General features: G+C 46.8%; 1 protein-coding gene across 7 annotated transcripts in view; it reads left to right on the forward strand.

Annotated features, from left to right (window-relative positions):
- The window catches only part of SLC4A11 (solute carrier family 4 member 11), a 244,862-nt gene extending 234,208 nt beyond the window's left edge, over positions 1 to 10,654 (forward strand). For all 7 annotated transcript variants that reach the window (XM_083398303.1, XM_083398299.1, XM_083398302.1 and 4 more), the window contains 2 exons: positions 1,453 to 1,622; positions 3,225 to 10,654. In XM_083398303.1, coding sequence (XP_083254429.1) covers positions 1,453 to 1,622; positions 3,225 to 3,288 — 234 coding nt within the window. In that variant the 3' untranslated portion in view covers positions 3,289 to 10,654. The remainder of the gene's footprint in view (positions 1 to 1,452; positions 1,623 to 3,224) is intronic.
- The last annotated feature ends 17,069 nt before the right edge of the window (positions 10,655 to 27,723 follow it).

Genomic DNA, 27,723 nt, shown 5'->3' on the forward strand with positions numbered 1-27,723 from the left:
GGCCAAGCCACCCTCTCGTTCCCTGCTTGATGCAAAGAGCTGCTTGACAACAGAAGAAGAGACGATCGCAGCATCTATTTCCATTCACCTGCCTTTGTTCTAAGCTATGGGTAGGCAAACTAAGGCCCGGGGACCGGATCCGGCCCAATTGCCTTCTAAGTCCGGCCCGCAGACGGTCCAGGAATCAGCGTGTTTTTACAAGAGTAGAATGTGTCCTTTTATTTAAAACGCACCTCTGGGTTATTTGAGGGGCATAGGAATGCGTTCTTTTTTTTCTCTTCCAAAATATAGTCTGGCCCCTCACAAGGTCTGAGGGATAGTGGACCAGCCCCCTGCTGAAAAAGTTTGCTGACCCCTGTTCTAAGCCATCCCTGCAGGCCGTTTCAACTGGGAGATCGTCCGGACTTCTTTCCTCTGATCCCACCCCACTCACCATCCCCCCTCCTCTTCCTCCCTTCTTCCTCCCTCCCTCCTTCCTTCCTTCCTTCCTTTCTTTTTCTTTCTCCTTAACTGTTTAAACCAATTCATGAACCAAGAACCTGTACATTGACCACTAATAATGAAACATATGTTGCAGATATTTTTCCACATTTACAGTGGTACCTCGGGTTACGAACTTAATCCATTCTGGAGGTCAGTTCTTAACCCGAAACCGTTCTTAACCTGAGCCGCGCTTTCGCTAATGGGGCCTGCTGCTGCTGCCGCCGCGTGATTTCCGTTCTCATCCTGGGGCAAAGTTGGCAACCCGGAGCAACTACTTCCGGGTTAGAGGACTTTGTAACCCTAAGCGTTTGTAACCCGAGGTACCACTCTATCATGTTATTTTTGTGATATACAAATGACATGAGAAAACTCGGTATACCTGTTTGTATAACATTATTCTTGTTTATAAAACCCAATAAAAAATATACCGTATTTTTCGCCCTATAGGATGCACTTTTTCCCCTCCAAAAATGAAGGGGAAATGTGTGTGCGTCCTATGGGGCGAATGCAGGCTTCGCGCACCTCTCCGCAACCAGTGCTGGGCTCCCGCTGCTTGCGGAGAGTTGCCTGCATGCTGAAGCCTGCGCGCGCTGAGCTCAGCGCGTCCAGGCTTCGCGGACCTCTCCGCAAGCAGCGGGAGCCAGCGCTGGGCTCCCACGGCTTGCAGAGAGCTGCCTGTTTGGGGGCTGGGGTCGGGGGAAGCTCGGGCTTCCCCAGCCCCGCGCCTGGGGGGGAAATAATTTTTTTCCCTTTATTTCCCCCCCAAAAAATCTAGGTGCGCCTTATGGGACGGTGCGTCCTATAGGGCGAAAAATACGGTATATATATTTTTATGGCACAGCCCTGAAAGGCCAGGAAATCCCCTCACAGATTTTCTCCTAGAGACAGCTCCTCTGATGAGGGGTGGGGTGGGGTGGGGTGGAGAATGTGGCAGCCTCAGTCTCTCGCTAACGCCCTTGTCGTTTCTAGACGGCCTACCCTCCGACGCATTACATCCGCCGGGTGCCCCAGAGGAAGATCCACTACTTCACGGGTCTGCAGGTTCTCCAGCTCCTCATCCTTTGTGGATTTGGGATGTCTCCCCTGCCCTACATGAAGATGATCTTCCCCCTCATCATGATTGGAATGGTCCCTATCAGGTACGCTCTGGGGGTGTGCTCCTTGCCCAAGAGGGCTTTGGGCTTGGATGGGGCCTCTTTTATCCTGCTGGTAGTGGTTAGAGCCGGTGTGGTGTAGTGGTTAAGAGCGGTAGTCACGTAATCTGGGGAACCGGGTTCGCGTCTCGGCTCCTCCACATGCAGCTGCTGGGTGACCTTGGGCCAGTCACAGTCTCTCAGCCCCACTCACCTCACAGAGTGTTTGTTGTGGGGGAGGAAGGGAAAGGAGAATGTTAGCCGCTTTGAGACGCCTTAAAGGGAGTGAAAGGCGGGATATCAAATCCAAACTCTTCTTCTTCTTCTTCTTCTTCTTCTTCTTCTTCTTCTTCGAGCAGTGATGGCCAAACTCGGCCCTCCAGATGTTTTGGAACTACAACTCCCATCATCCCTAGCTAACAGGACCAGTGGTCAGGGATGATGGCAATTGTAGTCCCAAAACAGCTGGAAGGCCAAGTTTGGCCATCATTGGGTTAGAGGATCAGGCTATAAGAGCCAGGTGCAACCAGCGTTGAAATGCGTGCTCAGCCATGAAATGCGCTTTAGGGGGCGGGCTAGACAGTAGACCAGCTGCTCCCTCTTTCAGCCTGACCTGCTTTGCAGGGATGTTGTGAGGAGCAAAATGGAAGCGGGGCAGGGAAACATGTAAGCAACCCTCATTCGAGGAAAGGTGGGATGTAAATATTTAGCTGGCATCGGTCTGTCCCGGGAGACAACAGAGGAGTGCACCTTGCGGGGTGTTGGCGAGTTACAGCGCCTGCTGCGGCTGTAGAGACCGATGCAGGAGAGACATGTTTTGTTGCAGCCGGGACAGCGGAAGGCGACAGGTTGTGCTGCTGCAGATGCGCCATGACTTTTCTGCTCTCTGCACTCCTCCCAGTGGTCATTCCTCCAATGCTCACTGCTGTGGAGGCACAACTTCCCTCTCTGCCTCCAGGCACTGCGGTCGTTATATGGTCTCGGCAGCCACTCCCAGTCACCAGCCTAGCTGCCACATTCTGGATTAATTGCAGTTTCTGGGTCACCTTCAAAGGTAGCCCCACGCAGAGCGCATTGCAGTAGTCCAAGTGGGAGATAACCAGAGCATGCACCACTCTGGCGAGGCAGTTTGCGGGCAGGTAGGGTCTCAGCCTGCATACCAGATAGAGCTGGTAGACAGCCGCCCTGGATACAGAACTGACCTGCGCCTCCATGGACAGCTGTGATGATGATGATGATTGCTATTATGATGTACCCTGCATTTCTCGTTGCAAATTATCCTGGGGTCTTTCTGCACGCACAGCAGATTCTCTTCCCGGGTCGTAAGGGAAAGATGGCAGCTCAGAAATCTGCTCATCTGCTTTCCACGCAGAAAAGTCCCGGGTTCGACTCCCTGGATAGCTCTGGGATAGATTCCCTGCTCTGAATTCCCAGAGAGTGACTGCCAGCCAGTGTAGGAGGTGCTGAGCTCGCTGGACCACTGGTGTGGCTCAGCGCAAGACGCTTCCCTGTGTCCTTGCAGTGCGCTAGGTGCAGAGCCCGAAAGAGCCACGCGGAAAGACTTCTGCTTAGGGCAGAATCTAACGGTGTCCCCCTTCTTCCACCCAGGTATAACTTGCTCCCAAGGATCATTGAAGCGAAATACTTGGACGCAATGGATGCTGAGCACTAGGGGAAGAAGCAGCCTTGTTTCCCTTGCATCAGCCAGCAGGCTTCTATCTTTTTCAAACAGAAAGGAAGCTGACATCTGGCTGGGCAATTGGTTTGGTCCCCGAACCTCTCGTGACTTGATTTTTGTACTCCTGCACAACCGACTACCCAAAGGCATGTTGCTAGAGACCAACCAAGTGCCCAGATTTCAGGGGTGGGGGGTTTGGGGTGGGGTGGGGGACCCAGCGCTCTTTGAAGCTGGAGCGGCAAGTGTGCTTTACGGAAACCCCAAAGACAAAAGTTTGGCATTGCGTCCCCGCTTCTTTGTTTTAGGGAAGGGCAGCGCCGTTTTTATAGACATTTTTGACACACACACAAAAACACACACACCCTGTACTGTGCTGCTCTGCGAGAGGAACAGTAGGACGCTCCTTTTTAACCTGACAGAATTACAGTGTCCTCTGGGCAGTTCCCTCTGCTTCTGAATACAACCTCTCATGCCAGGAGCCCCGGAGATCAGTGGGTGGCTGATTCGGTCAAAAGCCACCAGAAGACCAACGTGGAGCAGACCCGGGACAGATTTTTGCTCCAGTCCTGTATCATTTTCTGTCTTGGGGCATCTGCATGGACGCAGAGGCAGCTCCCTGCTTTCGAGCGGAAACCCAGAGGCGGATGCGAATTAGCCAAACCCTCTTGCAGACGGTCCCGACTTGGAGCAGCAGATTTGCACGATGGCGACTGAACCAGGCATTGACACATTCAGCAGAATCCCTCTTCCCTTCCCCTGTGTGTACAGTACTACTTATGTGTACATATATACATAGCTAATCTAGATTTGTGTATATATTTTGCATATCAATGTCCTGGGTAATTGATGCCTGTCGTCCCCCCCCCCCTTTCCCACCAGAGAGTGAAAGGGTTCTTGTGCAATCAGTGTTAACATGTACTGTATCTTGCCATCAACGCAAATTCTCTCCTCCTTCCTCTTCTTTTCTCCTTCGCACTCTTCTCTTCCCCACCTCTCCTCCCTTTAAATCCTAGCCCTTTGGCTCCCATCGGTTTTGATTTGCTCTTGGCGTTTAATTTTAACGTACAGTACATAGTGAACATTGGGGGTCCTGGGCAGGGTCTCGTTCCAGGTTAGGGTTTGTCTCGTTCCACCCCCCCCCCCAAAAGGCTGTGTTTCTGCTGCTTGTCTCTGCCCTGTTCCAATTTTGTAGCTAACCTCCTCCTCCTCCCCCCCCCCCCCCCCGCAAAACATGACATTATATTTCTGGAAAATCCGAATGCTCCCGATGTCTGCTTTATACACTGCGGGTCCTAATTATAATTTGTGTGTGCGTGTTCTGTGTTCCAGCCTGTTGGTCCCGCCTCCTTTTTATTTTAAGTACTGCAAAAAAAAAGAAAGAATCAAAAATCCATATTGTATTAGGCATATGTGTCAAACTCCCCTGTTATCTACATTTCTCAATATTCCTCTTCCGTGCAAGGTAAGATTTTTTAAAAAATTCTTTTTGCAAGAAAGAGAGCTAAAGACTTTGCAGAAGGCTAGATGTGGCGTACAGTGGCAGGGTTGTTCCTGAACACAAGGCGCTGGTTGGAGAGGCTTGATGTCTGTAGATAGTTCGATAGTTCAGAGTCAAGGATGTTCCCAGCTTGGTCTGCATAAACAGCAGGTGAGGTATAGATACTGTTTTATGTTTCAGTGGTTTATCATCTCTCTCTCTCCTTACATGTAGAAAACCAGATGTCAGGGAGACGGATTCTCCCCTCCTTTTCTACCTAACATGGAAATCCTCTGAGTAATAAAGCATTTCCCCCTTTCTTGACCCAGGAACATTGTTCAGATCCAAATGGACAAGCACATATGTGTGTAATTCACACTTGTTGCAGCCCAGTGCAGTAGACCAGTTCTAAGTTAGCTAGACGTGGGGAACTGTTGTTGTTGTTTTAACAAGTCCTGAGCATCGCTTTCTGCAGTGAGAACGATGACCAAGTAAAAGAACCGCATCTGGAAATTCAAAGAGGTTGTCCCTTTGGCCAACTGGGTGCTCCCCGGATTATTCGGACTACAACTCCCAACTGCGCTGGCTGGGGCTGATGGGAGTTGAGGTCCAAGACGTCTTGAGGTCACCCGGTTGGCCAAGGCTGCATAGGATGGCCACCTTGGCAGCCAAAGGACACAGTCCACCTTTGAACGAGTGCAAAGGGGCTTTTCGCCTTTGCCGGTGACATATTCTCATGCTGAGCTTTCCAAAAGCATAAAAATATATCTCTGGAGTTGCTCGTTTGGCCTGAATTAATCCAGCTTAGCATCTTGGCTCTGCAAAGTCCTACCAGGCCTGGTCTGCAAAGTCCTGTCCGAAACGTTGCAGTTTGTGATTCTGCCCCAAGCCGCTTAATCACAGGGAATAATTACGGACACACCATGTAGTCGGTCATGGGAGGGAACCTTAAGATAGTCCACCTATGTATGTATGTATAATGCAAGAAACCAGATTTATTGTTCCATAGGAGGTTCACAAAAAACACTCCGCTCTCTCTGGTTTTATTTTTAACTAAGAACTCTCCTCTGCACTCAAGTTCCCACTGCCTTGAATTCCTCTGCTAAGGCTGGTAGGACATGTAGCCATATTTTGCAGGGGCTGCTCTTAACTCATTTCCGGAGTTGACACCGGTGTTCCTGCGCTGAGAAAATTTGGGAGCAATCTTTGCAGGAGATTTGACTCCAGAAGGCCAAGGGGAGTTGTGTATGGAGTAGCTGGATTTTGTTTTGTTTTTTAGCATGTGAACAGATTTTAAAACTCAAGACTGCTGCCCAAAATGGCAGCCTCTTGGCCCACCACAAGAGGTAGTAAAGCATGTCATAAGTTCATTATTGCATGCTACAGGGCCGGGGCAAGGGAGCATAGCTAGATGTGAGGCTGACATGTTTAGCAGGGTCTGTGGTCCTGCCCAATGCACCTCTCTGACGGAGCCTGTCGCCCAACGTAATAGAACCGCACATTAGTCATGCGATGGATATGAAACCTGCCTGTGAGTACAGAGAGTTCATTTACAAAGGCCAGTTTTTCAGTTCTACAGGGAAGCAATGCAGGGTAAAAGCTCTCCTCTTAATTAATATTTTTTTAAAAAGCCAAATCGCTAGCGCGTGGCACACGTGATCTGTGGCTGGCTGTGGAGGTTGATGCAGATAATAGAAACACTTAAATATATCCATGCGCACAACCCAAGTTTCTTATTTTGCGGCTTACGGCAAGTGGATGTTCAGGGTTTGACGCAGACTGGGCAAATGCAAACAGAGAGTAACTTCAGGGAATGCAGATCTCATTTGCCGGCAGGAGCATCCCTGATGTTCTCATGTGAACTTTAAAAAATAATAATTTTGGTTTCAGCTTCTGTGCAGCTTCTCTGTGCGCTTCCCACCCGTGGTCCTCAGGAAATACTCTGTGCACTGCGTGGGGGCAGAGTCCTCTGAGGTTTCTAGATCTATATGCCCAGGGGTAGCATAGGGGTAGCCTGTATGCCATGTGAAATAGGCAGAGCTTGTTGAGATTTAACGGCAAGCAGTGTGCTTAGATACCTTTGTGAAAATGGTCCTCTCTTGCCCAGGACTGCTCCTGCTTTTAAGATTTAATTGCACAGTGCCCACCCACACAGTGGCACACATTTCATAGTCTTTTTCCAGTTATTACCCAGAGCTTCAGAGCTTGCAAATCTGAGTGGCTTAGCACATTTTAAGGCCAGTAACCTTCCACCCCCTAGTCTTGGTCTTGAACTTGAACAGGTAGCAGACCAGAAGCCGAGCTGTCTCAGAAGATGTCTTAATTCAGATGGTTTTCCCCGACTGCCCGTCCCTCAATCTTTCCCTCCTTCCCTGCTGCAAACGGTGTTGGCTTTTGGGTTTTTTTTCCGTTTTATTGTTCTATTTTCTGTTTCTTGTTTCTACTGACCTCCGCTTGGGTTACCAGGAAACAGACTTAGCGAAGGAAGAGTGTCTGTCGTAGACGGAACAAATTCTGCACTTTAATAACCACTGCGAAGGTTTTAAGACGGTTAGAATGTACATACCAAATGCTTTTATTATAAGCTCTGTAGAAAAGATGACTTTTTTATTATTATTTTAACTTCATTTTCTTTCTTTGCATGAATCTTGCCAAAGAAACGGGTGCGAGGAAGATATCTCTGTACGTGTTCCGCTCGTCGGGAGATACTGTGAATGCCTTTTGTGATTATGGGGTGCTTTCGCCTCCTTTAACGCAAGCAGAAATTGCAAAAAAAAAAAGAGGAGCGTTCTTAGGCCAAATTTGTCTTGATGCCATAAACTCCCCTTAAACTTTCCTCCTGAACTTGCTCCAAGCAAAATTGAGATACGACCCCCTGGAAAATTATCAAAAAAGCTAAATCTGGAGACCCAATAGGGGACAGTTTTGTGAATCGTTCCTTCCTGTCTCAAGGACTGGGGAGGGATACACAATCTTTCCCACCCCCCAAATTCTCTTTTCTTGTTATCTGCTGATCCATACATGCTCATCATGAGTACCACGAATGGCTTAACGGTTGTGGGCTGAACCATTTTCAACAGTCTTCTTTTCTGGAAATTAAAAATTTGATTTCCCAGGAAGTGACTTGCAGAGGGGGAATTATTAGGGGATGGGGAAATGGTCACATCTGATCGTGTGACTTGAGTCCCAAGAGTTAGCCATGATGAGACAAGTCATCTCTGGTGGAAAATTGGTGATGGGCCCATCCATTGAAACAACCCGGAGACAATTGTCTGCAGAAAAAACGTGTTAACGCCTCCCTTTAAAGATCCATAAATAGTTCACCTCGCGAGTAAGAGGGACTTTGGGCCAGCTAACCTGAGGCGAGCCGTGAGTGGTGTTTAGTAGCAGTAGACTGATATCGGCCCACCGAGACTCGCCACCAAATCGGTTTCGTGTTAGCTCCTGTTTCGAAACTGACCCAACCTCTAAATTCCTTTGTCTCCATATCTGCCTCGAATTCTATTCCTGTCCCCTTCCGTTGTCTGGAAACACACCAATTGGCAAGTCCGCCCACCTGTGTACCTTCAGCCTTCTTGTTGTCTTCTGATGATTCCTCCTCATCCGTCTTGCAGCGAAAGGAACGTCACGTGTGGGGTTGCATGTGTCTCTACGCAAGCCATTTTGAGGGGAGTTTTCCCCCTCCCCAAAGTTTGCTATGCAGTTGTCCTCTGCTGCATCGTTCCTCTTCCCCACCCCGCAAGACCCTGATTTCCTCGCATTCCCACTTCTAGCTATTTTTAAAGCCAGCGTTGGAGGCAGCACCTACTGTGCTGGTGCAGACATGCTTGTGCTCTCAGTGCTGCTTATTTTTATTCATTTGATGGTGCATCGGCCCAAAGATTTCCATGGGGACCAGGTGCACATACCTGATCCCCAGAGGATGTGGCTACCTGGCCCTGAGCTGGCATTGGCCACCAGCCCTCCCAGGTGAAACCACAGCAAAAGATCATTGGGTGCTGTGCAGAAACTGGTCTTGGCATCTCTGGGGTGCTAGCAAGAGAGCCTCAGGTGGACATCTTGAGATAAAAGCATGACTGCCCAGAAAATGGATATATAAAGGGTTTGAGGAATCACCTTGGCCAGCGGTGGAGTCCTGCACATGCTCCTGGACTACAGTTACCATCATCCACCCTGACTGCTGGCAGGGGCTGATGGAGACTGGAGTCCACCAATCTCTAGAGGGCCATAGGCTCTCCATCCCTCACCTTGGTGCTCAGCCTACAGGTGTTCAATTCTTCAGCTCCACTTTTTAGTTTATATTTTGGCAGGAATCTAGTTAACTTCCTCAGTCAGTCACTGTTTTATTGTGGCCTGGTAGGCTTTGCTGTATAGCTGACCAGGGTTTTAAGCCAGTATTTGAATGTATGCAGTTTTTAGGCAGTTCCTTCATTGCTCCTTTTTTAAAATTTTGAGCAGCTCTGTAAGCCCCTATCCCGGGCTTGCATCCTATCTGTTCCCTGCACCCGTAGCTGCTCTGTTTAGAGGAATTGTGTGCTTTCAGAAGCAGTGGCATATGTGCATTTGAATTATTGATTTCTATCAGCTTTCACCCCTGCCACCTTGCTGCTTTTCCATCGCGGAACGGTTTTTGAATTCGTGAGCTTTTGTTCATCAAAGGGAGATTTGGCAAAAACAGCCACGGCACATGCGTCACTGATCTGCTCCCAGATTTAAAGTGCTAAGATCCCATGCCAGTGCTTGATATTTTCCCCCTGCAAACCAACATGGTTTTGAGCCTTCTCGCCGAAAAAGTCTGCTTCCACTGACTTCTCTGTGTGTCCACTTTTAAATTGATAACGGTGATTCACGTCTGTGCAAAATATTATAGAGTTGGAACGTGGCACTGCGATCCATATCCCTGCTGGGCGGATCCAGCAGAGATTAACTGTTTCGTGGCCTTTGTCACTCGCTTCCTTCCTGTACCCTTTTCTCTAGCAACCGCTAAACACCTGTGATTCATTCGGCCGCCATTTTCTGAATGTACCCATTGCAATCCGATTGCATGCGCACAGCGACCGTTACTGACCGATGCTCAGGTTCCTGACGATGCTACATCTCTTGGCCACCTGAGAGTGCCCAACATTCTGGATATTCCCCAGGGTGGGGGTGTCAGGGTGCAGCATAACTGAGGACATCAAGTCCGCTTGTGGTTGCTCCGTTGCACAGGAAACAGTTGCATGAAACATCTCAGATCATATCCTTTGTGCATGTCTGGACTCAAATGAAATGGGGATGGGCGACGTTCATTTTCCACAGCCCCCCGACCTTTGTTAGACACATGGGTTAATGTACAGAACCCAAGACAGGATTGGGGGTATTTCGATATTCCTTACTTCACATTTTTCTTGAGCCAGGAGTCCTGCAAACCTTGCGCCCTGCTGATGGGCCATCTAAGTGGAGATATTGTGCATAGACAATCTGAAACACAACTGGGAGATTTGGTTTGCCTTGCCCTTATTTTGCCCCCCTGCCCCCCATTCTCTGACTTGGAATGTAGCCGGTTCATGTTAACTGCTGTACTTTGTAGCAAAAAGGGGAGGGGGGGGTTTCCTTACCAAGTGGCCTGGAGGTTGGTTCTAAATGCTTATTTTTTAAAGTGACCAAATGCAAGGGTTTTGAATATAGAATGCGAGAGAGAAGAGCCTATGTTTTATTTTGCACTCGCTCTGTTGGGATTGCAATGCATGCCTCTTAGCTAGTGTTGATGACTTCTTTTCTTTTCCGTGAATGGTTTTCTTTTGATAAAAGAATTGCTTCTTGGAAGCAACAGAAATTCCTTTATTTGTATAAGGAACTTGGTTGTATTTTAATAAAATAATAATAAAGAAATCTCTATTTCTACTCTTTGTCTGAAGGTTCTGCTTCCTATAGTTAATTTTTTTGTGTGTATGAGGGTCCCCCACATCTAGGTAAAGCACTGAAATCCTCCCCTTAATTGATGGCTGATGAGACTTCAGCTGCCATATATGAAAATCACAGGGGCATTTTCAAGTGTATCAGTTGCTACATAGGGACATCCCCTCCTGTATCAGATAAAAGACATCAGTAGCATTGTTTTCCTACTATGCTTTTACCACAATCTGTTCATTTAATGTGGGAGAAGCCACTCTCTCAATCCTGACATGGTTGGTGAGCATCCTTATCAGCCTTCCTCAACTGGCCACCCTCCAGATGATGTTGAGTTACAACTTCCATCCTACCTTACCATTGGAAAAGGCTCAGGTGAGGGCAGCCCAAATGATCAAGGGGATGAGACTATTGTGTTGAGAGGAAAGATGAGTAAGAGGTAATAGGATAAAAGTTTATAAAATGTTGTAGAAAGTGGACAGAGAAAGGTTTTTTATCCCTCTCTGGTAGGACCAGAACTCATAGAATCTTAAGAGTTGGAAGGGACCCTGAGGGTCATCTGTCTAACCCCCTGCAATGCAGGAATCTCAGCTAAAGCATCCATGGCAGATGGCCATCCAACTCAGACATCCAATGAAGCCGAATGTTGGAACAATAATAATTATTATTATTTATATCCCGCCCATCTGACTGGGTTTCCCCAGCCACTCTGGGTGGTTTCCAGTAAAAAATAAAAACACCAAGCATTAAAAACTTCCCAATGCAGGGTTGACTTCAGATGTCTTCTAGAAGTCAGATATTTGTTTATTTCCCTTACACCTGATGGGAAGGCATTCCACAGGGCGGGTGCCACTACCGATAAGGCCCACTGCCTGGTTCCCTATAACCTCACTTCTTGCAGTGAGGGAACCACCAGAACAGGGGTCCGCAAACTTTTTCAGCAGGGGGCCGGTCCACTGTCCCTCAGACCTTGTGGTGGGCCGGACTATATTTTTGGGGGGAAATGAACGAATTCCTATGCCCCACAAATAACCCAGAGATGCATTTTAAATAAAAGGACACATTCTACGCATGTAAAAACATGCTGATTCCCGGACTGTCCGTGGGCCGGATTTAGAAGGTGATTGAGCCGGATTCGGCCCCTGGGGCCTTAGTTTGCCTACCCATGCACCAGAAGGACCTTGGAGCTGGACCTCAGTGTCTGGGCTGAGTGATGGGGGTGGAGACTCTCCTTCAGACCAACGAGGACTGAGCTAGTTTAGTGGCCACAGGCTGCTGGCTCCCTCAGAGGGGAAGGAAAGTTGGAAAATGGAAGTCCCCATAGATGTCACTCCCTCTGCCACTGTTGATGCTTTAAATAATACCACACTGGACTGTGAAAGTCCAGTTATAGTCATTATTAAAATGGAAGGGTGGGGGTTGTTCGGAGAGAATGCAGTCATCCGCTAGACTCTAGAATGGTTATCGCTCAGACTGATGAATCAGCCCAATAATCCAATCAAACAGGCCCTTTTTTGGAGGGTTGCCAGGAAATCAATACCTTGAATTCCAAAACCCAGATTGTCGCTACCAAACTGATTCCCTCCCCCCCATTTCCCCTGCATACGTAAAGAAATGCAGAGAAACTCAAATTTACCTTGGCTTGTGAGGCTAGAATGAGAGGGGTTCAAAAGTAGGAGAAGCTCTTGAGTTGGTATGTTTAGCCTGGAAATGAGGGGAGATGAGATAGTCATATTCAAATACCTAAAGGGCTGCCACATGGAAGAAGGAATAATAATAATAATAATAATAATAATAATAATAATAATAATAATTTGTACCCCGCCGATCTGGCTGGGTTTCCCCAGCCACTCTGGGCAGCTTCCAACAAAGATTAAAAATACATTAAAATGTCCCTAAACAAACTTCCCTAAACAAGCTTGTTTTCTCCTGCTCTGGACAGTAGGACTCGAACCCATGGCTTCAAGTTACTAGAAAGGAGATTCCAACTAAACATACACAAAAACTTTCTGATAATAAGAGTCATTTGACAGTGGAACGGTCCCCTTTGGGTGGATGTGGACTCTCCTTCCTCGGACTTATTAAGCAGCGGCTTGACAGCCACCTGTCATTGAGACTTTAGCTGAGATTCCTGCATTTCAGGGAGTTGGACTAGATGACCCTCGGGTCCCTTCCAACTCTACAATTCTAAGAGCTTGAGACCGCAGAAAAGGTAACAGAGCTCAGGGTGTATCGGGAAAGGAAAGAGTTTCTGTTGCAGCAGGCTCACTAATCGAGATGGAACTGGGGAGTAGCGAGTGAATAATAATCTTTTCCAAACTGAAGGGAGGATGAACATTAGGCACACAGAAACATTTCACCCTCAACTTGCCTGATTTGTTGAGAAAAGCTGCCATCTACAGTTTACGGAGGAGAAAACAAAAGGCCTTTCTAATGAGGATTGAACCTGGTTTCTGTTTTCTCTCCCCTCACCGCCATGCCTCTGCCTGCAAGAATTAAGCAGGTGACGTTACCTGGAGGTAACATGTTGGGGGAAGCTTCACCTGTAAGGTTGCAGTGTATTAAAGGTAAAGGGACCCCTGACCATTAGGTCCAGTCGTGGCCGACTCTGGGGTTGCGGCGCTCGTCTCGCTTTACTGGCCGAGGGAGCCGGTGTACAACTTCCGGGTCATGTGGCCAGCATGACCAATCCGCTTCTGGTGAACCAGAGCAGCGCACGGAAACACCGTTTACCTTCCCACCGGAGTGGTACCTATTTATCTACTTCCACTTTGATGTGCTTACGAACTGCTAGGTTGGCAGGAGCAGGGACCGAGCAACAGGAGCTCACCCCGTCACAGGGATTCAAACCACCGACCTTCTGATCGGCAAGTCCTAGGCTCTGTGGTTTAACCCACAGCGCCACTCGCGTGTATTACACCTGCAGTGTATTAGACTGCACTTAAAGACAGAGGAACAACTTGGCAATGTAAATGGATTCGGCATGAAGGAAGACGTGTGCTTTGAACAGCTCCAGAACTTGCAGCAAGCTTCAAGTATGTGTGAATGCATGCATATCTATATCTATATCTATATACCTCTATCTCTATCATCTATCTATCTATATCTATCTATCTATCTATCTATCTATCTATCTATCTATCATCTATGTATATATATATATATATCCGTGCGCTGCTCTGGTTCGCCAGAAGCGGCTTAGTCATACTGGCCACATGACCCGGAAGCTGTACACCGGCTCCCTCGGCCAATAAAGCGAGATGAGCACCACAACCCCCATTTTGCCTTTCCTCCAGTCGGGAGCATGGGGTGCCTTAAAAGCATTCTTCTTCTTTGGCGATCACTTGTAGCCAAGTAAGATTGTCTTCCATAAACACGGTTTTAACAATGAGTCTGGAAGTGACTGTGGAGGCCAATTCTGGAGCCACACGTCCTTCCACAGCGGGGACATAGGTTCCCGGGTGGGAATCCACGGTGTGGATTTGCCAAGCATGCTTTCCTCTTAGCATGTTTCTCCCTTGCGTCCTGAGTTGGAGCATCTTCAAAGCCCATGACACCTTTGGTAAAGGCTGTTCTCCAACTGGAGCGCTCGCAGGCCAGTGTTTCCCATTTGTCAGTGTTTATACTGTGGATTAAACCACAGAGCCTAGGACTTGCCGATCAGAAGGTTGGTTCGAATCCCCACGACTAAATGACTAAATAACAACAAACAACAACGTTTCCAAGCACAATTCAAAGTGTTGGTTGTTGTTTAGTCATTTAGTTGTGTCAGCCTCTTCGTGACCCCATGGCGAAGCGACCAGCATGAGTTTGACCAAACTGCGGGAGGCAGTGGAAGACAGGAGTGCCTGGCATTCTCTGGTCCATGGAGTCACAAAGAGTCAGACACGACTAAATGACTAAACAACAACAAATTCTTTGAAGGAGAACTACCTGAAAATGATTCACAGATTGTATTTAACTCCGAGTTGGCTTGCTAAGATGTACAAGACAGAATCAGATACGTGTAGGAGTTATAAAGAATAGGAGGGAACGTTCTGTCATATGTGATGGACATGTAAAAGGGTAAAAGAGTATTGGGAAATGATCTATAATGTATTGAAAGAAATGATTAAAAGTACTTTCCCAAAAAATTCCAGAGTTCTTTCTGTCAGCAATAATTCAGACTGAAATCCCCAGGTGTCAGAAAAGGTTATTTATGTATGCAACAACTGTGGCCCGTGTTTTGTTAGCCCCAAAATGGAAAATGAGCGAGGTACCAACCAAAAAAGAATGGCACCTTAAGTTGACAGAATATGCACAATTTGCAAACTTAACCTATCGAATAGGAGAACAAGAAGAACATATGTTTAAAGGTTGGAAAAGGTTATTGAATACATGTAAAATAATTGTATACAGCCAGGCATGGCCAAACTTGGCTTTCCAGATGTTTTGGGACTACAACTCCCCTCATCCCTAGCTAACAGGACCAGTGGTCAGGGATGATGGGAATTGTAGTCCCAAAACATCTGGGGGGCCAAGTCTGACCATGCCTGTATACAGCTGAAAACTCTGGCAGTATTAAGATAAATTCAAGAGTGTAAATAAGTTTTGATGGATGTAAGATAGGAAAACTGATTGGTATAGTTTTTGTAAAATATGCAGGGATTTAAGATATGTAAAATGAACCATGGAAAGAGAAGCAGGGAAGCCACTGATATATTTTAAGGGTTTAAATGAGTATTTGAAATTGTAAAACAGAAAATTTAATTAAAAATATTTTTTTAAAGAAAAGTGTCAGACTCCACCAACTAAGTCAGTGTTTTCACTCACTCACATAAATCCTTCTTCTGCCTTGCACCCAGTGCACCCCAGTGCATCCCAGTGCAGCCACTCCAATCCCTATTGGGCTTAGGACTGCATATTGGGCACCCCTGTTGCATAACTTAGACAAGTCGCCAGATCTGGGAGGCATCCAGTCACAAAATTGGGAAGCATAGGGAGAAGACTTAAGCGGGGACATGATAAAGGTTTTTAAACTTTACAGAGAAACTAGGTAGAAGACAGTTTCTGTCCTCCCTCTCTCATATTACCATAACTCGGGTTCGTTCCATGAAATTTGTCGGCAACAGATTCGGGATCGGCAAAAGGAAATACAGTCATACCTCATGTTATGTCCGCTTCATGTTACGTTCTTTCAGGTTATGTCCCGCGGCGACCCAGAAGTACCAGAAAGGGTTACTTCTGGGTTTCGCCGCTCGCGCATGTGCAGGTGTGCAAAATGACGTCACGCGCATGCGCAGAAGCAGCGAATCGCAACCCGTGAGTGCGCAGACACGCCGCTGCGCATTGCGTTCCTTTCATGTTGCAAACGGACCTCTGGAACGGTTCCCGTTTGCAACCAGAGATACCACTGTACGTCTTCACACAATAAAGGATAAACATATGGAATCTGATGCTATGAGAAGCCAAAGCTTTTGAAAATAAAACCAGCACCCCAAACCCACACGTTGCCCCCCAAGCTAAGACCCCCTGATGTTCCTACAAGCCTTGCCTCTGAAAGGCACATGCATGCACATGTTCATGGAGGGCGCATGGAGAGCAGGGGTCTCCTGCTCTGATGTCGAACAGATGTGAGCTTGGAGAGAAGTTTGCAGTGGGAGGTTAAAGATCTTGCCAGTTAATGAGTTTTCTGAACATTTGCATAGCAATCACAAGAGCGTGCAACTTTCTCATTAAAAACCGCTGAACGATATGAATGCTGCTGATGGATCTGTCAGCGAGGGTATCGCGCACTAAATCTACCAGCGGGAAAAAGACAAACTGGCTTGAGATATCGCCCAGGAAAACAGCATGTGGCTCCTCATCTCCTCTGGGAATTATTTCAGAACTTTGTTGCACAGCCATGGAGATGGTGTTTCTGGTTTTATTATTGTCGGTGGTGATGGTAGTCTAATCATAGGATCGTAGAGTTGGAAGGGACCCTGAGGGTCATCTAGTCCAACCCCCTGCAATGCAGGAATCTGCGGATGCCCCATACAGGAATCGAACCTGGAACCTTGGCATTATCAGCAGCATGCTCTAACCAACTGAGTAGCAGTCCTTTTAAGAGCAGTTCCGCAGAATTTCTAACAGGAGAAGGGGCTGTGTGGGAGGGTGCTTTTCCTTAAAATATCCAAGTGATCCACTGATCCGGTGGGTGGTGAAGGAGGAGGAGGAGGAAGGGATGGGAAAGGAGAAAATAGCCCGTACAGTGTAGCTTTCTTTTTCCACCCCTGCATCTAGCTAGCTACTCACTCACTCAGATGTTTAAAGGGCTTTGCAAGTCTCCCTGTGCTCCAATATCAGGCATTTAATTCCCCACCAAAATAATCTTTATTAGTTTTCCGGTTGCATACTCCACATGCACACAATGTGTTGCATTTTACATTTATACTTGCTCCTAAGCGTTGCCTTCCCTCCTTCCTTCTTCTGTTTTTTTTCAATCCTTTTTGTATATTGTTATTCATTTTCCATATTTGTCCATAGTATATCGATGCTGTGGGTTAAACCACAGAGCCTAGGACTTGCCGCTCAGAAGGTCGACACTTCGAATCCCTGCGACGGGGTGAGCTCCCGTTGCTCGGTCCCTGCTCCTGCCAACCTAGCAGTTTGAAAGCACATCAAAGTACAAGTAGATAAATAGGTACCGCTCCGGCAGGAAGGTAAACGGCATTTCCGTGTGCTGCTCTGGTTCGCCAGAAGCGGCTTAGTCATGCTGGCCACATGACCCGGAAGCTGTACGCCAGCTCCCTCGGCCAGTAAAGCGAGATGAGCACCGCAACCCCAGAGTCGGCCACGACTGGATCTAATGGTCAGGGGTCCCTTTACCTCTACCTTTAGGAGTCTCAAAGCGGCTAACATTCTCCTCTCCCTTCCTCCCCCACAACAAACACTCTGTGAGGTGAGTGGGGCTGAGAGACTTCAAAGAAGTGTGACTGGCCCAAGGTCACCCAGCAGCTGCATGTGGAGGAGCGGAGACGCGAACCCGGTTCCCCAGATTACCCTATGTAAAAACCATATGTAAAAATGGCCATTTGTTTGCTCTCTGACGCCATCTGGTGTTGCATGTTTATAACGTGTTCAAAGCGTTGGGTTTTTTTTTTACTAATGTAGCTGAGTCCATTGTCTCCTTTACTGAGGAATAAATGCCATGAAAAATTCCAACATGGCAAGCCAGTTGAGTAGAGATGATGTCCAAGGAAGATTAGCGAAGAGGGAGATCAAAGTCTAGCTAGAAAAAACCGCAGCAGCTAGCAACTCCCAGCAGAAAAGTGTACTGGCCCCTTTTTTCTCCTGCAAAAAAAAAACCCCACACACATCTGGCTTTGTACTGTCATGTCTCTTGCAATCCTTTCGCTTGTTTGCACTGTGGGTTGAGCTCTATTCAGCAGCTTCTCGGCTCGCGCTCAGAACAAGCTCTCCTTTTGCCACAGCCGTCAAGCCGAGAGAAGCTTCAAAGGGCTATTCTTCTCCCTGACAAAAGGAGGGGGGAAACTGGAGCCTCGCTAGTTCTGTAGATGGCCCACAATTTAGAAGGAACATCCGTGCGCACGCTTTGGAAATCGCTGCTGTGAGAATGCAGTGCTTTCGCACCATTGTGTACCTCCCGAGTGACGATGACACACAACAGACACTAATGGGGTGTCATCAGAAAGGGGACAATGCACAAGAATTTTTAATCTTGCAGAAGGAGCTAAAAATGGATGCAACCCGGTGAGAAAGAGAGAGAAAAGCTCTTTTGCGGATATTACTTATTTATCTTGATGGAGTAGCCTCTTTTCCCCGCTTTGAAACATGATTCCCTTGTTTGCATGTTTAAGGCAGTAGCTCTTTTTGGCACCTCAGACCACGTGAAAATTGCTGATTGCAGCTGGTGGTTTTTTATTCTGCTTCTTGTTCTTAGGCAAGAAGCATATTCCTTAAAAAATAATAATGAGGTTTATAGAGAAAACTACAAAACTTAATATCTTTCCCCCCTTTTTTAACCAAATGAAGACATTTATCTAGATACAATAAGAACACAAAAAAGGTGGAGGGAAAGAAATAGAGAAAGGGAAAGAAATAAAAAATAGTAGAAAAGAGGTTTAAAAAGAAAGAAAAATAAGATTCCGAAAATAAAGAACTTCCGATTCTTCATCTGTCCACTATATGAAAACAATATTCATTTTGTCCAATCCGATATAACACCCAAATAAAGCCACTTTCTATAAACAAGCATGATCTTCAATCCTCAGAGTCCTCAAAGTCGAAGCGTATTCTTAACTCAAATTGTAATCATGCAACCGTTGTGATCGTAAATACCATTGCCGTGCTTATTCTGAAAGTCAGAAAACATAAATAGCTTTCAGATCATCTGTTTTGCGTGCAGAAGGTCCCAGGTTCAGAGCTGCTGAAAGTCAGTGTAGGCAATACTAAGCTAGATCCATGACTCAAATTCAGGGGCGGAGGGAGGGGGTGCGGTGGAGGTGGGGGGGGGGCGCCCCGGGTGTCTTCACTGAGGGGGGTGACATTTGGCAGTCATGGGCGGCGCGCTGAATGTCCGCCATTAGCAGCTCACTCTGCCCCTGACTGCTCGGATTAATAATAATAATTTATTATTTATACCCCACCCATCTGGCTGGGTTTCCCCAGCAACTCTGGGTGGCTTCCAACAGAATATTAAAATACAATAGTCTATTAAACATTAAAAGCTTCCCTAAACAGGGCTGCCTTCAGATGTCTTCTAAAAGTCTGGTAGTTGTTTATTTTCTTGACATCTGATGAGAGGACTTTCCACAGGGCAGGTGCCACTACAGAGAAGCCCCTGTGCCTTGTTCCCTGTAACTCGGCACTGGACCTCAGTGTCTGGGCAGAACGATGGCGATGGAGACGCTCCTTCACGTATACTGGGCCGAGGCCGTTTAGGGCTTTAAAGGTTAGCATCAACACTTTGAATTGTGCTCGGAAACGTACTGGGAGCCAATGTAGGTCTTTCAAAACTGATGTTATGTGGTCTCGGCGGCCGCTCCCAGTCACCATTTTAGCTGCTACATTCTGGATTAGCTGTAGTTTCTGGGTCACCTTCAAAGGTTGCCCCACATAGAGCGCATTGCAGTAGTCCAAGCGGGAGATAACCAGAGCATGCACCACTCTGGCGAGACAGTCTGCAGGCAGGTAGGGTCTCATCCTGTGTACCAGATGGAGCTGGTAGACAGCTGCCCTGGATACAGATTTGACCTGTGCCTCCATGGACAGCTGTGAGTCCAGAATGACTCCCAGGCTGCGCACCTGGTCCTTCAGGGGCACAGTTACCCCATTCAGGACCAGGGAGTCCTCCTGTACCCCCAAAACAGTACTTCTGTCTTGACTTTGCACCAATGTTCCTCTAGGCAGAGTCCAGTGTGGATTTTGTGGAATCTTTGGCAGTCTTTCCTTCTTCCTCTTACAGAGCTACGATTCCCAGAGTGGTTTAAGACTCAAATCCCCAAGGGTGGCGTGAGGGTGCCCTGTTTGGGTGGTTGCCTCTGTGGGAAGCAGGTGCCCCACAGAGTCCCGGCTCCGCTTTGATTTCCACAGGCCCCTTTTAGGAGTTCCTCCCCGCCCTCCTAATTCCCTCACATATCCTTTTCTTGAAACAGAGAGACCCAGGAAAACAGAGCGCTGTGCTCTAATGGCCTCCTGCCAGGCAAGGAACGGAGCAGAATAATTGAATTGCTGGCTTCACGCAGAAGAGGGACGTTCTGCCTTTTGTCCTTAACGTTTGGCCCGTCCGTTCCAAAAGTCATTTCTCTAATCCGGTCCCCACACCCGAACGCACACACGCTCCGAATCCTTTTATGCCTCACCAGAAGCAAACAACAAGCATCTCTCATCATGTCCGTTAGCATTAAGGCAGACTTGAGGGTTTCCTTCCAGAGAAAGGGATTTTACTCTCACATAGAACAGTTGGAAGGGGTGCAGGAAAGGTGGGATATTCAAATAGAATCACATGGAATTATGAGGATTATTTGCTGTCCAAGTAGATTCAGTGGAAGCTCACCTTGGTGGGTGAAGCAAGTCCAGGACCTGTTCACATTCTTGTTTTTATTATTATTATTATTATTATTATTATTATTATTATTATTATTATTTACCTCCTGGTTTAATTCTGCTTTTTTATGCTGCGAACCACCTTGAGATCTTCAGATGAATGGCGGTATCGCAAATTCAACAGGTAAATAAATAGGAAGAAATGCCTCCTGCAGTTCTGGGGTTTACCACTTGGGGGAGCTGCACATGGTTTCAGCGACTCCCAACAAAGGAGTCTCTCTAGGACAGGCTTCCTCAACCTCAGCCCTCCAGATGTTTTTGGCCTACAACTCCCATGATCCCTAGCTGGCAGAACCAGTGGTCAGGGATGATGGGAATTGTAGTCTCAAAACATCTGGAGGGCCGATGTTGAGGAAGCCTGCTCTAGGAGATGCTGTGTGGATGGCTGCTGGTTTAGATGGCTAGAAAAAGAAAAAAGGAGATAAATTCATGGAGGAGAAATGACAGTGAGCTTCCATGTTCTGAGGCAATGTACCTCTGAGTAATAGAGACTTGAAGGCGGGGCAGGAACCATGCCGACAGCTACCATTTCCATGTCCAGTTTGAGAGCCTGGTTGGCTTTGGTTGGGAATAATATGCTGCAGAAAGTGGAGGACAGCTCAATTGGTAGACCACGAGACTCTTGATCTCAAGGTCATGGGTTCGAGTCCCATGTTGGACAAAAGATGCCTGCATTGCCTGGGGTTGGTCTGGATGACCCTCGTGGTTCAAATCTAGAATTCTGTGATGTGATGAAAGGGAAATGCGACCGTGGCTGATGAGGGATTCTAAGCCCTTTTTTACAAATTAAACACTGATGAAACACAGGGTCCTGATGGTATCAGGCTAGAGGGACCTCTCTTGTGGATTTCAGAGACAGAGCATAGCCATTGTAGCTCTTGACAAGCCTCACATCGATGAATTTGTCGATCCTATTATAAAGCCATTCAAGTTGGTGCCTATCGCTGTCTCCTGTGGCGGGGAGTTCCATAAATGATGCATGAAGAAGTACGTTATTTTATTTGTCCCAAATCTTCCTTTTTAAAAACAAAAAACAAAAAAGTCTTTATTAATTTAAAATACAATCATACATTACAGATGGGTACATCAGAGTTGAACCCAAAAAGGAAAAAGGAAAAAAGGGGGGAAAGAAAAAAGACATAAAAAGAATTAACAGTAGCAAAAAAAAAAAACAGTTAAAAAAGCCAATTATTTATATAGCATCATATCCTATCCAATAAAGTCTAATGAAGAAAACTTCCAATCGTTCTCATTGTACTTATTATGCTGTCATGATTTTATCGCACAGTTTATGACATTTTCTATTTATTCCTCTAAGATATTTATTTCGTTAGTTTATTATATTTGTCCCGAATCTTCCAACACTCAGCTTCATTGGATACCAGTAAGTTCTAGTGAGAGAGAGAGAGAGAAAATCTTTTCTCTATTTACTTTCTCCAAGCCATAGTTAATTTTTAAAAACTTCTATCACGTTGCCTCTTACTCGCCCAAGTTCATTTTCCATCCCCAAGGTCTGGGAAAGTGGCCAATCCAATACCAAAAAGGACCTTTGAAATTGCAGGCTCATTAGCTTGACATCTGCTGTGGGGGGAAAACGAGTGGAAAGCATTGTCAAGAATAAAATTACCCAGCGCGTCGAAGAATGAGCCTCGCTGACAAAGAATCAGCATGGCTTCGGCGACGTTGAGTCCTGTCTAACCAGCCTTTCAGTGTTACACGTGGCGTACTTGCATTTTCAAAAAGAAATCGTTTGATGAGGTTCTTTACGAAAAAGAAAACTCCTCCTGAGTAAAATTCGGCAGCCATGAGATGAAGAGGACAGGTTCTCTTATGGGTCAGACACAGACGAATCATAGAACTGAAGAATTGTAGAGTTGGAAGGGACCCCACGGGTCATCTAGTCCAACCCCTTGCAATGGAGGAAACTCAACGAAAGCATCTATTTCAGATGGCCCACCAACCTCTGCTGAAAAATGTCCAAGGAAGGAGAGTCCACAACCTCCTGAAGGAGACTGTTCCACTGCCAAACAGCTCTTCCTGTCAGAAAGTTTTTCTGATTTTTACTTGGAATCTTCTTTCTTGTAACTTTCTTGTAGCTTATGCCTTATGAGGAACGGCTAAGGGAGCTGGGCATGTTTAGCCTGGAGAAGAGGAGGTTAAGGGGTGATATGATAGCCATGTTCAAATATATAAAAGGATGTCACATAGAGGAGGGAGAAAGGTTGTTTTCTGCTGCTCCAGAGAAGCGGACATAGAGCAATGGATCCAAACTACAAGGAAGAAGATTCCACCTAAACATTAGGAAGAACTTCCTGACAGTAAGAGCTGTTCGACAATGGAATTTGCTGCCAAGGAGTGTGGTGGAGTCTCCTTCTTTGGAGGTCTTTAAGCAGAGGCTTGACAACCATATGTCAGGAGTGCTCTGATGGTGTTTCCTGCTTGGCAGGGGGTTGGACTCAATGGCCCTTGTGGTCTCTTCCAACTCTATGATTCTGTGATTCTGTGATTCTGTGATTCTATGATTCTATGATTCTATGATTCTAACTTGAATCCTACCCTCCGGAGCAGAAGAAAACAAGCTTGTTCCCTCCTCCATGTGACAGCCCTTGAGATAGTTGAAAATGGCGACTGGTGGTTAATTTTCAAGGTAAAAGTTCAGATTATCAGTGAGGAGTCAGCCCCACACAAACCCTGCTCTCTGGCTGTGGTGGAATAGCAGAGCAGCTGGATCGGGGGAACTCAATGAGGCTTGGAAATCAGAAGTCACCAGTTTTAGCTTATCAGCCTCTAGTGAACACCATTGCTGTGTTATTTCAGTCTAATACAGCAAAATGGTAGATGTGGACCAGAAAGACACGGAGCTCACACACACACTCAGCCATGAAACTGGCTAGGCGACCATAGAATCATAGAATCATGGAATCATAGAGTTGGAAGAGACCACAAGGGCCATCGAGTCCAACCCCCTGCCAAGCAGGAACCACCATCAGACCACTCCTGACATATGGTTGTCAAGCCTCTGCTTAAAGACCTCGAAAGAAGGAGACTCCACCACACTCCTTGGCAGCAAATTCCACTGTCAAACAGCTCTTACTGTCAGGAAGTTCTTCCTAATGTTTAGGTGGAATCTTCTTTCTTGTAGTTTGGATCCAAAAAGGATGTTACTTTTTTTTCTGTATGCCACAACAGCTGCGAGAATATTGCTAGCGAAGAATTGGAAGAAACACAATTTACCAACTATCGAAGAATGGCAGATGAAGATGATGGACTATACGGAACTTGCTGAACTGACATGGAGACTCTGAGACCAGAGAGAGGAGATGGTGGAAGAAGACTGGAAGAAGTTTAAGGAATATTTGAAAAACTATGTTAATATTTAAATCTTTGAATAGCTTTGAATAGGCTGTAGGGTTAGAAGTAGAAGATAGTGTATTTTAAAATAGTATTATTTGTAAGTGATAAAATGTGAAGTTATTTTAAGTGTGATTAAAGAAAAAGATGGTTAGAAACTATGATATATGTAAACTGCTAAAGATGAAGTAAAATGAAAATCAGATAGGTGGGACCTGGGGAAGTCCACTTAACAATGTTTAGAAAAATAAGGATATGACAAGAATTTGTTTGTTTGTGTTCTTTGTTGTTGTTGTTGTTTAGTCGTTTAGTCGTGTCTGACTCTTCGTGATCCCATGGACCAGAGCACGCCAGGCACTCCTGTCTTCCACTACCTCCCGCAGTTTGGTCAAACTCATGCTGGTAGCTTCGAGAACACTGTCCCACCATCTCGTCCTCTGTCGTCCCCTTCTCCTTGTGCCCTCTATCTTTCCCAACATCAGGGTCTTTTCCAGGGAGTCTTCTCTTCTCATGAGGTGGCCAAAGTCTTGGAGCCTCAGCTTCAGGATCTGTCCTTCCAGTGAGCACTCAGGGCTGATTTCCTTCAGAATGGAGAGGTTTGATCTTCTTGCAGTCCATGGGACTCTCAAGAGTCTTCTCCAGTACCATAATTCAAAAGCATCAATTTTTTGGCGAGCAGCCTTCTTTATGGTCCAGCTTTCACTTCCATACATCACTACAGGGAAAACCATAGCTTTTACTATACGGACCTTTGTTGGCAAGGTGGTGTCTCTACTTTTTAAGATGCTGTCTAGGTTTGTCATTGCTTTTCTCCCAAGAAGCATTGCTGTGTTATTTCAGTCTAAATACAGCAAAATGGTAGATGTGGACCAGAAAGACATGGAGCTCACACACACACTCAGCCATGAAACTGGCTAGGCGACCAAAAAGGATGTTACTTTTTTTCTGTATGCCATAACAGCTGTGAGAATATTGCTAGTGAAGATTTGGAAGAAACACGATTTACCAACTATCGAAGAATGGCAGATGAAGATGATGGACTATACGGAACTTGCTGAACTGACAGGGAGACTCTGAGACCAGAGAGAGGAGACGGTGGAAGAAGACTGGAAGAAGTTTAAGGAATATTTGAAAACATATGCTTGGGGAAGCCCACTTAACAATGTTTAGAAAAATAAGGATATGACAAGAATTTGTTTGTATTGTTTGTTTGTTTGTGTTCTTTATTTGTGTTATAAAATGAATAAAAAAATTTGGAAAAAAAGAAAGAAAGAAACTGGCTAGGCGAGATTGAGCCCAGCAAGGCTTTCCCTGTCTCAACCCAGCCTACCTTGCAAGGCCGTTGTGAGGATAAATTGGGATCTTTCCCCTGAGCACCTGGGCTATAATTAGACATGATCAACTAATAATCTCTCATTCCTCTGAACAGTCTGAGCGTCCTGCAAGCCAGATGGGGAGATGAATCATCTTGCGTATTTTTAAGAAGATTGCAAGGCACATGCTAATAAGTCAGGATATTTCTGGGCCCACATCTTATCGTCAGCTTCCTCCATTCTGATTCCCGGGAGGGAAAGTTCTTGGCAAAGAGACCGTCCTCGCAGTAAACAGCGACTTTACTATTAACAGGTACCTCGTAGGATCACACGGAGAAGACTGCCTGCTCCTCCATCGACGTGGACAGCTTTTTGAGAGTGTCCGTGCTTGTGCCTGTTGCTGTTTGTAAACCGCCCTATACCTGCTGGTCTCAGGGCAGTTCACAAGATATAACAACAACAACAACAACAATAATAATAATTTATTATTTATACCCCGCCCATCTGGCTGGGTTTCCCCAGCCACTCTGGGCACCTTTCAACAGAATATTAAAATACAATAGTCTATTAAACATTAAAGCTTCCTTAAACAGGGCTGCCTTCAGATGTCTTCTAAAAGTCTGGCATTTGTTTTTCTCTTTGACATCTGGTTTGAGGGCGTTCCACAGGGCGGGTGCCACTACCAAGAAGGCCCTCTGCCTGGTTCCCTGTAACTTGGCTTCTCACAGCGAGGGAACTGCCAGAAGGCCCTCAGCGCTGGAGCTCAGTGTCCGGGCTGAACGATGGGGGTGGAGACACTCCTTCAGGTATACTGGACCAAGGCCGTTTAGGGCTTTAAAGGTCAGCACCAACACTTTGAATTGTGCTCGGAAATGTACTGGGAGCCAGTGTAGGTCTTTCAGGACCGGTGTTATGTGGTCTCCGCGGCCGCTCCCAGTCACCAGTCTAGTTGCCGCATTCTGGATTAGTTGTAGTTTCTGGGTCACCTTCAAAGGTAGTCCCACATAGAGCGCATTGCAGTAGTCCAAGCGAGAGATAACCAGAGCGTGCACCACTCTGGCGAGACAGTCTGCGGGCAAGGAGGGTCTCATCCTGCGTACCAGATGGAGCTGGTAAACAGCTGCCCTGGACACAGAATTGACCTGCACCTCCATGGACAGCTGTGAGTCCAGAATGACTCCCAGGCTGCACACCTGGTCCTTCAGGGGCACAGTTACCCCATTTAGGACCAGGGAGTCCCCCACACCTGCCTTCCCCCCGTCCCCCAAGAACAGTACTCCTGTCTTGTCAGGATTCAACCTCAATCCATTAGCCGCCATCCATCCTCCAACCGCCTCCAGACACTCACACAGGACCTTCACCGCCTTCACTGGTTCTGATTTGAAAGAGAGGTAGACCTGGGTTTCATCCGCATACTGATGAACCCCCTGATAAAAGACAGAATAAAAAGAACAACCATCTCCTCCACTCCAGGGGGTTGGACTAGATGGCCCCTTGGTCCCTTCCAACTCTACAATTCTATGAATCCAATAATCCCCCTCTCCTCCCCTGTGATTCACGCAAGCCTGCACTTATCATAACCTTCCAGGTTGAATGCAGCCCTCCAGCCACATTTTACAATCACCGGGACATCAGAAGCTGCCTTTCTGCTGAACCAGACATTGCTCCATCTAGCTATTGTCTGCACTCGCTGGCAGCAGCTCTCCAAGGTTTCACACCTGCAGTGGCACCGACTTGCACAGAAAAAAGAAGAAGTTAAAGGACCCCTGGACAGTTAAGTCCAGTCAAAAGCGACTCTGGGGTTGCAGCGCTCATCTCACTTTCAGGCCGAGGGAGTCGGCGTTTGTCCACAGGCAGCTTTCTGAGCCATGTGGCCTGCAGGACTAAACCGCTTCTGGCGCAACGGGACACTGTGACGGAAACCAGAGCGCACGGAAATGCCGTTTATCTTCCCGCTACAGTGGTACCTATTTATCTACTTGCACTGGTGTGATTTCAAACTGCTAGGTGGGCAGGAGCTGGGACTGAGCAACGGGAGCTCACTCCGTCACGGGGATTCGAACCGCCGACCTTCTGATCAGCAAGTCCTAGGCTCTGTGGTTTAACCCACAGTGCCACCCGCGTCCCTCGCTAAAATGTTAAGCCACCTTCAAGACCGATTCCTGACTAGGCAAAGGCAGACTGTGGTTCCTGCCAAGAGCTGGAGTCAACGCGGCTGGAGTCAATGCGGGAAGGTAAACGGTGTTTCCGTGCGCTGCTCTGGTTCGCCAGAAGCGGCTTAGTCCTGCTGGCCACATGACCCGGAAGCTG

The sequence above is a fragment of the Podarcis tiliguerta genome (genome assembly GCF_965153285.1).
Source record: "Podarcis tiliguerta genome assembly, chromosome: 9".
Lineage (NCBI taxonomy): Eukaryota > Metazoa > Chordata > Lepidosauria > Squamata > Lacertidae > Podarcis > Podarcis tiliguerta.